General features: G+C 48.4%; 1 protein-coding gene across 1 annotated transcript in view; it reads right to left on the reverse strand.

Moving 5' to 3' along the window:
* Positions 1-8,996: 8,996 nt before the first annotated feature.
* Positions 8,997-13,455, reverse strand: part of ZZEF1 (zinc finger, ZZ-type with EF-hand domain 1) — a 135,385-nt gene continuing 130,926 nt past the window's right edge. Inside the window, exons 53-55 of the mRNA XM_006899757.1 lie at positions 11,820-11,973; positions 10,940-11,011; positions 8,997-9,077 (exon numbers count right to left, since the gene is read on the reverse strand). Coding sequence (XP_006899819.1) covers positions 8,997-9,077; positions 10,940-11,011; positions 11,820-11,973 — 307 coding nt within the window. The remainder of the gene's footprint in view (positions 9,078-10,939; positions 11,012-11,819; positions 11,974-13,455) is intronic.

Here is a 13,455-nt window from a genome sequence, read left to right on the forward strand (position 1 = left end):
GTAATGGCTTCAAGCCTGGCATCAGAGCCGAGCTGGTAAGCTTTGCCACGGCTTCCTGTGTGATTCCAAGCTAAGCCCTTCACAGCTCCTACTTCTTTATCAAATGAAGCAGCTGGGCGGGATGAACTGTTTCTTCTCGGTTCTGCAAAGTCCACACTTTTACCTCTGTGACATTCTGCATTTCTAGCGCAGCTCTGGGTCGAGCCAAGCTAGGAGACAGGACAGGGCACAGAGGGATGGGACAAACAGCACGAGTCTCCAGACCCTAGGAGTCAAGCCCGATGTGCCCAGATGACACAGAGCAGGGGTGGGGCAACAGGGCAACGCGTCAGGCACAAGGTCTTGAGGGAAGCCCAGCGGTGCAGCCTGGGAGCACCCAATTCTGCTGATGCTCACACTGTACCACAGTTTCCTCTGGGTGTCAGGACTGCTACAAGCTGAGACGGGCCCAGGCCCCTCCCAGAATTCTCCAGGAGGCTGATTAGGAGGCTTCAGAGCAGCTGTCCCCTCAGGAACCAGTTCTCAGGGTGGAACAAGTCAACATCAAAGGGTAGGAAGTCCCCATTGAAATGACCACTAATTTGTGAAAGAAGGTCATTGTCAGTTCTCACCAACCGCATCAAATGGTAAGACAGGTGTGAGGGAGGATGCCAGGCTGGGGGGATGGAGACTCCGAGCTTAGACGAGTACATCAGCTGCTGTGCAGTGGCTTCTCACCCAGGGGTATCAGTGCTGAGCTCCAGTTCCCAATGACTCATTTCTTAGATCAAGCCTTTCTGCTAGTCTTTGGGCTAGCAGTTGCTGTCAGGTGCCACCGAATACGACCCATGTATCTGAACTCTGTCCTGTCCTGTGTCATCCTCACACTGACACACTAGAGCCCATTGCACAGTCACTGTGTCAATTCATCTGGGTGAGGGTCTTTCTCTCTTTCAGCAACCCAACACCTTTCTAAGCCTGATGTCCCTCTCCAAGGAATAGCCTCTCCTAGCAACATGCCCCAGAGTATGTGAGACGAAGCTTTATCATCTTTGCCTCTAAGGAGCACTCTGGCTGCATCTTCTCCAAAGCATACCTGTTTGTTCTTTTGGAAGTGCATAGGATAGGATAGTAGAGTCAGGACTCTTCTCCAACACCACACAGCTCAAGGGCATCAATTCTGCCATCCTTATTCACCGTCCAGGTCTTGGATGCACAAGTGATTGAAAAGGCCTGGATCAGGCATACCTTAGTCCTCAAACTGATGTCGTTACTCCTCAATAATTTGGAAAGGGTCTCTAACGGCAGACTTTCCCAGTGCAGTACGTTTCCTGATTTTCTGACTGCTGGTAACAAGAGTGGTGAGAATGGATCCAAGCAAGTCGAAATTGTTGACAGTTTCAACCTTTCTCCATCTCTCATGATGTTGCCTATCAGTCCAGGGGTAAGAATTTTTGTTTTCTTGACACTGAGATGTAATTCATATTGAAGGTTGCAGTCTTTGGTCTTCTGCAGCAAGTGCTTCAAGTCCTCCTCACTTTGAGCAAGGTAAGGTTGTATCATCTGCATAATGCAAGTTATTCGTAACTCTTTCTCCAATCCTAATGCCACATTCTTCTTTGCAGCATCCAGCTTCTCGAATAGTTTGCTAAGCATACAAATTGAATCGATATGGAGGATACAACCGTGATGCACACCTTTCTTAATTTTAAACCATGCTCCATTGCTTCATTTGCACAATAGCCTCTTGGTTTAGGTATAGGTTTTGCATGAACACAATTAAGTGGTCTGAAATGTCCATTCTTCTCAATGTTAGCCGTAATCTGTTATGATGCATAGTCAAATGCCTTTGCATAACCAGCCAGTAAAGCATAAATAGACATTTTTTTCTCGTATTGACCCAACAGAATGTGGAAACTACGGAACAATCTCACTGATTTCACATGCAAGCAAGATTTTACTGAAGATTATCCAAAAACGACTGGAACAGCACATCAACAGAGAACTACCAGAAGTCCAGGCTGGGTTCAGAAGGGGTCGTGGTACTAGAGATATTGTAGCTGATATTAGATGGATCTTGGCTGAAAACAGGGAATACCAGAGGAATGTCTATCTGTGTTTCATTGACTATGCAAAGGCATTTGACTGTGTAGATCATAACAAACTGTGCTGACTCTGAGAAGAATGGGAATCCCAGAACACTTGATCGTTCTAATGCGAAACTTATACTTGGATCAGGAGGCAGTCGTCAGAACAGAGCAAGGGAACACTGCATGGTTCAAAATTGGGAAGGGCGTACGCCAGGGATGCATCCTATCTCCATACCTTTTCAACCTATATGCAGAACAGATTATCCGGGAGGCTGGGCTCTATGAGGAGAAATGTGGGGTCAAGATTGGTGGATGATTTATCAACAATCTGCGTTATGCGGATGACACAACCCTGCTTGCTGAAACTGAAGAGGACCTGAAGCGCCTGCTGCAGAGTGTCAAGGACTGCAGCCTACAATATGGATTGAGGCTCAATGTCAAGAAGACAAAGATTCTCACCACTGGACCAACTGGCAGCATCAGGATGGATGGTGAAGAGATTGAGCTTGTACACAGCTTTAGTTTGCTTGGCTCCATAGTCAACAGTCTTGGCACCAGCAGCCAGGAAATTAAAAGGCGCATTGCAATGGGAAAGTCTGCTGTTAGGGACCTCTCCAAAGTGCTGAAGAGCAATGGTGTCTCTCTGGAGACTAAGGTGCGTCTGATACAGGCCATGGTCTTCGCAATCACCTGTTATGCATCAGAGAGTTGGACAATGACCAAGGAGGATAGAAGGAGAATTGATGCCTTTGAGCTGTGGTGCTGGAGAATAGTATTGAGAATACCACGGACTGCTAGGAAAACAAACAGATTTGTCCTGGAAAGGGTTAAACCGGGTGGCTCCTTGGAGGCAAGGATTCTGAGGCTCCGTCTAACATACTCTGGACATGTTGTGAGGAGAGACCGGTCCTTAGAGAGGGACATCATGCTTGGGAGGGTGGAGGGACAGCACAGGAGAGGAAGGCCCTCTATGAGGTAGATTGATTCAGTGACTGGGATAATTGGGATGGGAGTGTCAGAGACAGTGTGATTGGCACAGGACAGAGTGGAGTTTAGGGCTGTTGTACATAGGGTCGCTATGAGTCGCAGGCGACTTGACGGCACATAACAAGAACAACATTCTTTACTTTCAGCCAGGATCCATCTGACATCAGCAATGTTATCCCTCGTGCCACAGCCTCTTCTAAATCCTGCTGCGACTTCTGGCAGCTCTGTTTTTGAATTATTTTCAGCAGTATTTTGCTTGCATATGATATTAGTGATATTGTTCCATCACTTCCACAATCTGTTGGATCACACTTTTTGGGAATGGGAAATATGGATCTTTTCCAGTCAGTTGGCCAGACAGCTCTCCTCCAAATTTCCTGACAGACTGGTGAGTTCATCTACGGCTGTATGTGTTAGTGAAAACATGTCAACTGGTATCACATCTGTTTCTGGGGCATTATGTTTTGCCAAAGCCTTCAAAGAAGCTTCAACTTATTCCTTCATTACCATTGGCTCTTATTCATAGGACACTCCCTGAAATTTCAGTGTCAGTTCTTTTGGGCACAGTAACTCTGTATTCCCTCCATCTTCATTTGATGCTTTCTGGACCATTCAATGTATTGCCCATTGCATCTTTCAATATGTGACTCAAGGCTTAGACTTTCCAGTTCTCTCAGCTTGAGAAATGCAGGGCGAGTTCTTCTCTTTTTATTCTCTAATTCCAGCTCTATGTACATTTTACTGTAATACTGTGCTTTGTCTTCTTGTGCTGCCCTTTTAAATCTTCTGTTCAGTTTCTACTTCAGCATCTTTTGCCTTCGTTTTTGCTTCTCAACACTCTAGTACAAGTTTCAGAGTGTCTTCTGACATCCATTTCAGTTTTTTCTTTCTCTGTCTTTACAATGACCTTTTGCTTTCTTCATGGCTAATATCCTTGATGTCTTCCCACAGCTCATCTGATCTTCGATCAGTGATGTTTAATGCTTCAAACCTATTCTTAAAATGATTTTTAAATTCAGGCAGGATAGGATTAAGATCCTATTTTGGCTCCTGGGGACTTCTTTTAATCTTCTTCAGCCTCAATTTGAACTTGGACATGAGGAGTAACTGATGGTCTGTTCCATTCTGCTCCTGACCTGGTTTTGACTGCTGATACTGAGCTTCCCCAGCGATTTCCTCTGCAGATTCAGGCAATCTGATTCTTATGCACTCCGTCAGGTGAGGTCCATGTGTAAAATCGTGTTTTAAAAAAATGCATTTACAATGAATGTATCACTGAACATACAAAATCCAGTCATTCTATTTCCCGCCTCATTCCTACCATCAAATCCGTACTACTTACCATTCCTTCTTCACTGTTTCAAACTTTTGCATTCTAGTCACTAATTATCATTAGCATATCTTGATTGTATATTTGGTCAATTTCAGATTTGGTAACAATTTTTTAAAATTTCCTCCTCTTTGTCTTCAGCTGTATGAGAGTATATTTGAATAAGTCGTATTATCAGATTGTCCTTGAATGCGTAGAGCTAATATCCTATCATTTATAACATTGTACTTTGGGACAGAACTTGAAATCATCTAACTATGAATGCAACATTCTTCTGTTTTTCATTCCCACCAGAGTGTACCATAGCATACCATGTGACTGATTCAAAGTGGCCAAAGCTAGTCCATCTCATCTAATGCCTAGAATGTTGATGGTCATGTGTTCGTTTCATTTCGTCTTGACTTCTAGTTTTCCAACCTTCATGCTTTGTGCATTCCACACTTGCCTATTATTGAAGGAGGTTTGCTGCTGTTTTCCTCATTTTGATTGACTTCCAATCTGGACTCTACCTCTAGTACTATAACTTTGTTCCTCTATGAGCAGTGTGGTTGTTGTTATGTGCTGTAGAGTCGCTTGCAACTCATAGCAACCCTATGTACAACAGCCCTAAACTCCACTCTGTCCTGTGCCAATCACACTGTCTCTGACACACCCATCCCGATTACCTCAGTCACTGAATCAATCCACCTCATAGAGGGCCTTCCCCTCCTGCACTGTCCCTCCACCCTCCCAAGCATGATGTCCCTCTCTAAGGACCGGTCTCTCCTCACATGTCCAAAGTATGTTAGACGGAGCCTCAGAATCCTTGCCTCCAAGGAGCCACCCGGTTTAACCCTTTCCAGGACAAATCTGTTTTCCTAGCAGTCCATGGTATTCTCAATACTATTCTCCAGCACCACAGCTCAAAGGCATCAATTCTCCTTCTATCCTCCTTGGTCATTGTCCAACTCTCTGATGCATAACAGGTGATTGCGAAGACCATGGCCTGTATCAGACGCACCTTAGTCTCCAGAGAGACACCATTGCTCTTCAGCACTTTGGAGAGGTCCCTAACAGCAGACTTTCCCATTGCAATGGGCCTTTTAATTTCCTGGCTGCTGGTGCCAAGACTGTTGACTATGGAGCCAAGCAAACTAAAGCTGTGTACAATCTCAATCTCTTCACCATCCATCCTGATGCTGTCAATTGGTCCAGTGGTGAGAATCTTTGTCTTCTTGACATTGAGCTTCAATCCATATTGGAGGCTGCAGTCCTCGACCCTTTGCAGCAAGCGCTTCAGGTCCTCCTGAGTTAACCCAGGGACTGGGCCCAAAGGCAGGCAAGGAGGGAACTAGTTGCTGGAAGAGCAGGACATCCCAGGTTCTGGTCCCTGCTCTCCTCCTTTCTGGACACATTTGGCATCTGAGCTACAATGTGGTGGAAGGTGGGGCAGGGAGGGGATTGTGTGGCTGGAGAGGGGCTGATTGGGTACACAGCGGGTGTACAAACCTCTGAAAGGGCACAGAGGTGGAGGCAGAGGCCAGCTCCCTGGCAGTCCTGGCAGCATGGGTGAATCTGAGGTTCTGCACTGCTTGAGAAGCATGGGCCCGTCTCCTGGGGGGTTGCAGGGGTGGGGTGTACGTGATGAGAGGGGACATGTTCTGAGCTCAGGGGACACTCAAGAATGGGCTAGAGGATCTTTCTGTTTCCTTTCTACCCTGAGATTCCAGAAATGCCCTCAGTTTGGGTTTGGGGTAAAAACTCCAGGAACATTTAAGTTCTGTTAGAAAGACAAGGAGGAAGGAGCAGGGGGGGGGGGGAAATCACCCACACGCAACTGTGTTCTTTTTATATAGAATTTGTACAATATATTTCTCTTCATTTGCATATTTTACTCACAATTTAACATCCTTTTTACAGGCTGAACTTACCCAGCTGATATAATCAAAATTCTTTCTTTCAACTAAATAAGAAAAATTCAAAATTGTAAACCCGTAAGAAAACAAATTAAAAACAATGATGAAAATAAGTCACTCCTCTCATTAGGAACGGTGCGTTTGTACAATATCTATGATTTGGAACAGATTTTCTTTACAGATTAGGCACATTTTCCCAGGACACCTTTACTCCTGCCGGCGTGCTCAGTCCTGCCCCGTTGGACGGTCACTGAGACGCTGATCTTGGTGACTTGCTGAGACACCATTCGCCTGGCTGGGGACCAGGCGTGGGGAGCCCTGGGCCTTGTGAGGGCTTAGGAGCCGACCGTGGCTCGGCAGTGCCCCTCAGTGGCAGGAGGTGGAAGTGACAGGAGGCAGGGAGGCGAGCAGGGCCCTGCAGCGGACACAGCAGCTGTGAGCTCAGTAAAACTCAAGCTTCCAGGCAAATGGAGGGACAGGGACCAAAGCAGAGGGGGCGGTGCATGGAGAGCGTGGAGGAGCCCAGTGTTTATTTACATTTTATCTTCCTGATGGGAGGGTGGAGAGCAGGGCCAGTGGCTGCTGCCCAGCCGAGTGGGACCACCCCTTACCCTGAGCGGTAGGGGCGGGGTCAGGGATGCACCCCTCCTGGTCCACCTGCCAGGCTGTCTGGGTGACTCTGAGCCCTAAGACCTGTTCTCTGAGGTTTCTGTCCCTGGATAAGGGTGGCAGGGGCTGTGTTTGGGTTTTTTTTTCTGAGGATGCAAGCAGCTTGCAAAGCAAGGCTAGCTTTGGCAAAGAGAAAGATGGGAAAAGGGTTTACACTGAGCAGACAGCACACCTGTCTACTCAGGTCCCAATGACATGGGGTGACAAGGACAGGTCTAGGGTCTCTAGCTAGGCTGGTCCCTAAGGCCACCATGCCAGGGCAGACGACCCCAGGTTCCCACCTGTTTATTTCTGCCTCCTTCAAACTGTCCCGTCTGTGAGGGCTCCAAATGCTCGGAGACTAATTCTAGGGCTGTGCTGAGTTCTGCTCCTTGTCCTGATCCACAAGGTGGAAGTTCCCTTTTGGTATGAAGCTCCCAGACTCCTCCCATCCAGACTTCCGCAAACCTCGAAGAGGGGTTTCTGAGGTCAAGAGGCAAACTGGGTCCTGGCCATCCCACAAGGGGCCCTTGGCTGCGGAGACTCTTCCTCGGGGTTGCCCCACACCCCAACAGCAGCCCGCTCGGGTGCTGCTCATTCTCAGAAGAGCCACTAAGGCCGTCTGCAGCCCCGTGCTCGACCTCATGCTCCAGAGTGGCTCAGAGAGAACAATCACCAGCGCTTCAGGGCAGACTAAAACCGGAGTAAAAGGGAAAACAGTCCTTGCTGGAACTACTGTAGTTATTGCTAGACAAGTGACAGAGTCCCCAGGGTAAGTGACCATCGAGCAGAGATAAAATCATGCTTTTAAAAAAATTCCTAAAATAAGATCTCTTTTGATATATTTCAAGTCTTCAGCTATCGACTGCCCTCACCCCCTGAAGACCTCTGCTGTTGAGTGAATTCCGGCTCACAGTGATCCTACAGGACGGGGTGTGACTATCCCAGAGGATTTCCGAAACTATCATCTTTAGGGTAGGAGAGCCCTGGCGGCCTAGTGCTATGGAGATGCGCTGCCAATCCAAAGGAACGGGGTTCAAATCCATCAGCTGCTCTGTGGGGAGAAGACAGGTAATCTCCTTTCTCCTGTGTGATATACAATCTCTGCAAAGCCACTGGAGGGTCACAAATTAGATGCAGGGAAGCCACATCTGTCTCCCATGGAGCAGCTGGTGGATTCAAACTACCAATCCTTCAGTTAGTAGCCAAGATGTTTAAGCAATGTATCCCCGAGGACCTTTAGGTACAGAAACGAAAACATACTCCTCAGCTTCTGCTGCCTGCATGTAAACCAAGTCTGTCCTTGCAGCCACCCCAAGGCCCTCTCAGAATCCAGAACAGTTTTTCCTAAAACCATGCAGTGCAAACAGAACTGCGTTAGAACAGCAACAAGGGAGGACAAGGGAGAAGGGCTGAGGGCTGACCAGCGTGTGGGGGCCGGCAGCTGCGGGTGGCGCAGGCCGCACTGCTCAAGGGCACTTGTTCTCTTTGATGAGCCTGGAGACGGGCTGGGCTGCAGAGACGCCCAGACCCATCCTGAAAGCGTGGGGCTCAGGTGGTGGCCAGGAGGGTGCTCCCCAGTTTGGTTCGGATTACTTAGTCTCAAGAAGCAAAGCAAAAGAACAGGTCCCACACCAGGCCTCTGCTGCCGCAGGACTTGCTGAAAAGGTGGCTCTGGGCAGACCCTGTCATCATCCAAAGGGCGAGTGCAAATAGTCCAGCTCAGCTGAGGCCAAATTCTCCCAGAGAGGCTTATTCCAGGCCTTCTGCACAGACAGACCATGGGGAAGGCTGGTTTGTGAACAACCTTCAAAGGGCCTCTGGCTGCCCTCCCTGAATGCTTCTGCACAGCTCTGCTCTTTCTCACATGCTGTGGTGTGCACACGGGGCTAGTCCTGATGCTGGAGTTCTTGGAGACACGGCTGCTTTGTTTTCTTATCAGAGTGGAAGTGAGGGCTCACATAGAGCCGGGCACTGACGCCACGGGAGTTTTCCTGAATGAGTTTAGATGTCTGTTCTACAGTCCTGTGGGCAGATTAGTCAGAGTCATGCATGCCATACCAAGGGCTAGCATTCAACATTCCACAGGAGGGTGGCCTTGTTCGGGTAGTTGATGGCCAGGCTGATAGCAGCAATGTTCTGCAGAGCCTGTGGGAGGCAATAAGAATAAATCGAATATCAAGATGTGGTCACCGGCACATCACTAAGTGTTGACTCTCTAAGAGCCACCACGGCTGAGCATTCAGGGGCAGACAGAAGCCAGATGAGTCCCCCTCACCTGGAGAGTTCAGGCTACAGAGGCACCACAGAGATCACATGGAAACACCAGGCCTAAGGCAGACCTTCCACTCCCAGGAGAAAGGGACAGAAGACACTGCTGGGAAGGATCTTCAGGAAAAGGGAACATCGCTGAGGGAGATGTTACACACAAAGCAACAGCCAGTGTTAGGGGACCAGGGGGTCCAGAAAACATCGCTAGGCCAGAGCCGGGCTGAGTGAGGCCTCTGTGCAAGTACTGCCCTCCACAGGGGGCCACCCTCCAGGCATCTCAGGCACCACCTCCAGGTTATGGGTGGCAATGGCCTGGGAGCCAGGTGCCTGACTTTGCCCTTATTGATCCTCAGGCCCTCGGCTCAGCTTCCTCATGTGTAAACTGAGGTGGCGGGGCCAGGACAAGGAGGCTCCGAGAACACGGACCTGGTCTACTCCATGAGCTGTGGAAGGGTCAGAGTGAGGGTGAGGACTGGATGTAGTAGCACTAATATGGGGGGCTGGGGGAGAGAAGACCACAGGATGACACTGTGCACTTTCTGTGCCCAAACTGCCAAATCTCATCTTTTAGCTGTATGAGGTCAGCAAGCCTCAGCAAGTAGAGGTGGCAGCAATGCTGAAGGCTGTCTGGTAAGAGGGGAGTTTTCACTCCGTCTACAGAGTGCAAGAGAAACCACACAAACGCACATGTAGCTGACCTGGGGTTTCCATAGCTAAGCAGACACTGCAAAGCCTGCATCAAGAAAGGAGCCTCTCTCCTTCACGAGGAAGGGGTGCCCCCAGGAGGTCTTCTGAGACAGAGCGTGGGACTGGGCTCTGGCAGGGGGGCCAAGCATGAAGCTCACTGAGTGGTGGCCCTACAAGCATCTCTCCCTCCTCCAGCCCCATGGCTCCCCCTGGAATCTGGGGTGGGGGGACACACCACATGCTCTGTAAGTCAGAGCTTCTCAAAGCGAGACCTTCCACCAGGGCACTGGGGGTTCCTGAGATCCTTTCTGAGATCCTTTCAGTGGGTCCTTATTTTCACAAAACCAGTCATTATTTTGCCTTTTCTACTTCCACTTTCAACCGAGTGTAGAATGGAGTTTTCCAGACACGAATGAGTGAGGATACAGCCTGAAGGCGGAAACAGACCCAAGAAGCCAGCTGCATTCTACCGAGTCAGGCATTACAGAGACCAGCAGGAGTGTGGGACAGGGTCACCTTTCTCAACAGCTTTTAGTTTTAAAATATACAGCTGTTTCCTCCATAAACCATGCTATTTATGTTAACATGAAACATGCTTCTTATTACTGTAAAGTAAGAAGTTAAATAAATGTTGAAAAGTCTTCTTGGCTTTTAACATATACTATGGCGGATAAGTGAGAGCATAGGGTCCTCAGTAACTTAAGTGTAAAGGAGTCCTGAGAATTTCTCCTATCAAGGAAGCATTTTAGATCCAGAAATATCTGAAACCCAACTCTATGGAAACTTTAGGGATGAGCCAAACTGTAAATTTAAGGCTTGGCTTTAAAGACAGAAATTGTTACTTGTGTCCTCTGACCCTTGCGTTTAAATATGAAGGACAGAGATAAATGAGGCTTGACGATTCGCTTTGGAAACTGGAAGGAAATTACTGGAACAGAGAGCCAAGGAAACTCAAGATCTGCCAGTGATGCAATGCACAGAGGTCCCGTGTCTTCGCAGTTGGGAGAGTGCGTCACCCCACTGAGGTCTGGGGGGCCCTGGCAGGCGAGTACCTGTGCTGCACAGCGGAGAAGGTGGTCGTCGGTGGTTAAGGCCAGCAGGTACTCCTGAAGCAAGCCAAACTCCTGCGGAGAAAAGACAGCCTCTGTGAGCACAGGACCAAAGGCCCAGGGTGCTGGCAGACCCGCACCCGCAGCAAGAGAAACCTCAAGGGATAACTGGGCCCACTCCATGGGTTATGTCATGGCACCACCTCCAGGTTGCAGAACAAGCTGGAAGCCAGGTGCCTGGTTTGGGGTCTAGCAAAACGGAGGAAGATTCCCAACTAGATGGATTGACACTGTGACTGCAGCAACAGGTTCGTGTGTATCAGAGGTGATGAGGATGGTACAGGTCAGGACACAATTCAGATCTGTTGTTCTTAGGGTCACTATGAATCACACTGGACTCAATGGAGGCTAACTCCACCACCTACCCATACTAACCTAAAGGTACCTGGGCAGGGGCCCCGTCCTGAGGTCAGGACCCTCATGCACAAAATGAGGTGAACAAACTAAAGAGCTTTCAAAGGCCCTTTCATCTCTCACAATCAATAACTCTATTATGCTGAGGGGGGAAAAAAATTAAAAAAAGAGGAGGAAGAAGAAAGGACCTATGCGTTCTAGTTTCCAAAACTCACTATTGGCAAGGGCTGGGCCAAGGCGGTTTCCTTTCCTTGGCTTTAATCCTGACAAAATAAACAGCCTTGATGCTGACCTTGGGCTTCGCAAGCTGGGGAGAGGCAAGGACCTGCCCGGAGGCCAATTCTCCAAGCCTGGGCAAGTTTGCTGAGATGCTAAGACCCCAGGGCTTGCGGCAGGGGCTGCCAGTCCCTGCTCCCGACCTGCTGCTGAGGGGGCTGTTCTATGCAAGGCCTAGGCTGGCTGTCCTCACCTGGGCACGGTTCTCAGTGACGAAGAAGAGCTCCGTGAGGGCCCGGTGCAGGGGGAGGAGGATGCCTGGCTGCGTCATGTCCTCAAACAGGCTGTACTCCATGTGCGTGAAGAGCTTCCACAGGGGCTTTAAGAGCGCAAGGTCGCAGAGGTCACTGCAGAGACACGGCATGGAGGTCAGCAAGCAGGGGAGGGCCAGGGGTGGTAGACTGAGGGGGACTGCAGTGCAGATCACCCCAACTACTAGTGAAATGCAAGTAATTACTTGCAATGCATCAGAGAGCTGGACAATGACTAAAAATGACAGAAGAAGAATTGAAGCCTTTGAGTTGTGGTGCTGGTGGAGTCTTGAACATACCATGGACTGCCAAGAAAATAAAAGGTCTATCTTGGAGAGGGTGAAACCAAATTTCTCCTTGGAGGCTAGAATTATGAAGCTCCGTCTCACATACTGTGGGTATGTGGCCAGGAGGGACCGTTCCTTGGAAAAGAACATCATGCTTGTCAACAGTGGAGGGTCACCGCAGGAGAAGACGACCCCGGACGAGATGGATTGACACAGTAATTGGTGCAATGGGGGTATGTGTGTAGAAGTCAGTGAGACTGGCTTAGGACAGGGCAGGTTCAGAGTTGTACACAGGCTTTCTTTGAGTCGCAGGTAACTTGATGGCAAGTAACAACAACAACAGCTGAAATAATAATAATAATAATAAAATAGTGCCTCACCTTCACAAACACCAACAGAGAATGTGGAAAGGGATGGGATGAACACCACACATGCGGCTCCTTCAGAGACCAGCGTCTGGGCTCCTGGTGTCTTTTCTATCTGACTTCCTGCTGATAAGCTGTCTTCCCACCCCAGGCACACAGAACCAGGACCTGCTTTCTAAACAATCTCTGGATTATTAAGAATACACCTGGGATCTTATTAAAGTGTAGATTCTGATTCCAAGTGTCTGGAGTGTAAAGGCAGATTCTCGGCAAAGGGTCAAATTGGAAGGCGGCAGTTAGAAGCCAGCACATCAACAATGAGTTACTAAACATTTTTTAAAAAATAATTGTTAGGAAGAATCTAATAAAGATGAGAAAATCTCAAGGTTAAGTGTTAAACAGGAACAAGCAACATACAACTATAGATACCTAGAACTGGGCAAGTGTATCAGTAATAACTGTAAAGAAACACCCAAAAATGTGACCAGTACTTGTCCCTATCAATGTCAGCTTTCTAAATTTCTATACTGCCCATTACTTTTAGAATCAGAAAGAAGCAGAATTATTTCAAAGACAAGAATTCATTAATAGGGTCTTAGGCTCACAGAACACCAGAAATATGCTGGCTGGTTGTCCCGGCCAAACATCTTGTCCCTCGGGAACATACAATCCATGGACCCCTGTTGACAGAAGGTGCACGTGCCCATCCTGCTTAAATGTCTTCACAGGAAAAACATTATTGGATTATATTCAGGAACTTACACTATGGTTTTATATGTGTATTTACAGATTATTCATTTTGCTTTAATACAAACTTGAAAAAGAATTCCACACACTTAATGTCACCTTAGAGTCAGGCACTTTCCTCTGAGGAACAAATCTCCATCAAGAAGCAGAACGAAGCAAACGGGGGGGGGGGGGGGGGG

This window comes from Elephantulus edwardii, unplaced genomic scaffold (assembly GCF_000299155.1).
Source record: "Elephantulus edwardii isolate Elephantulus edwardi_28Jun2011 unplaced genomic scaffold, EleEdw1.0 scaffold00267, whole genome shotgun sequence".
Taxonomy (NCBI): Eukaryota; Metazoa; Chordata; class Mammalia; order Macroscelidea; family Macroscelididae; genus Elephantulus; species Elephantulus edwardii.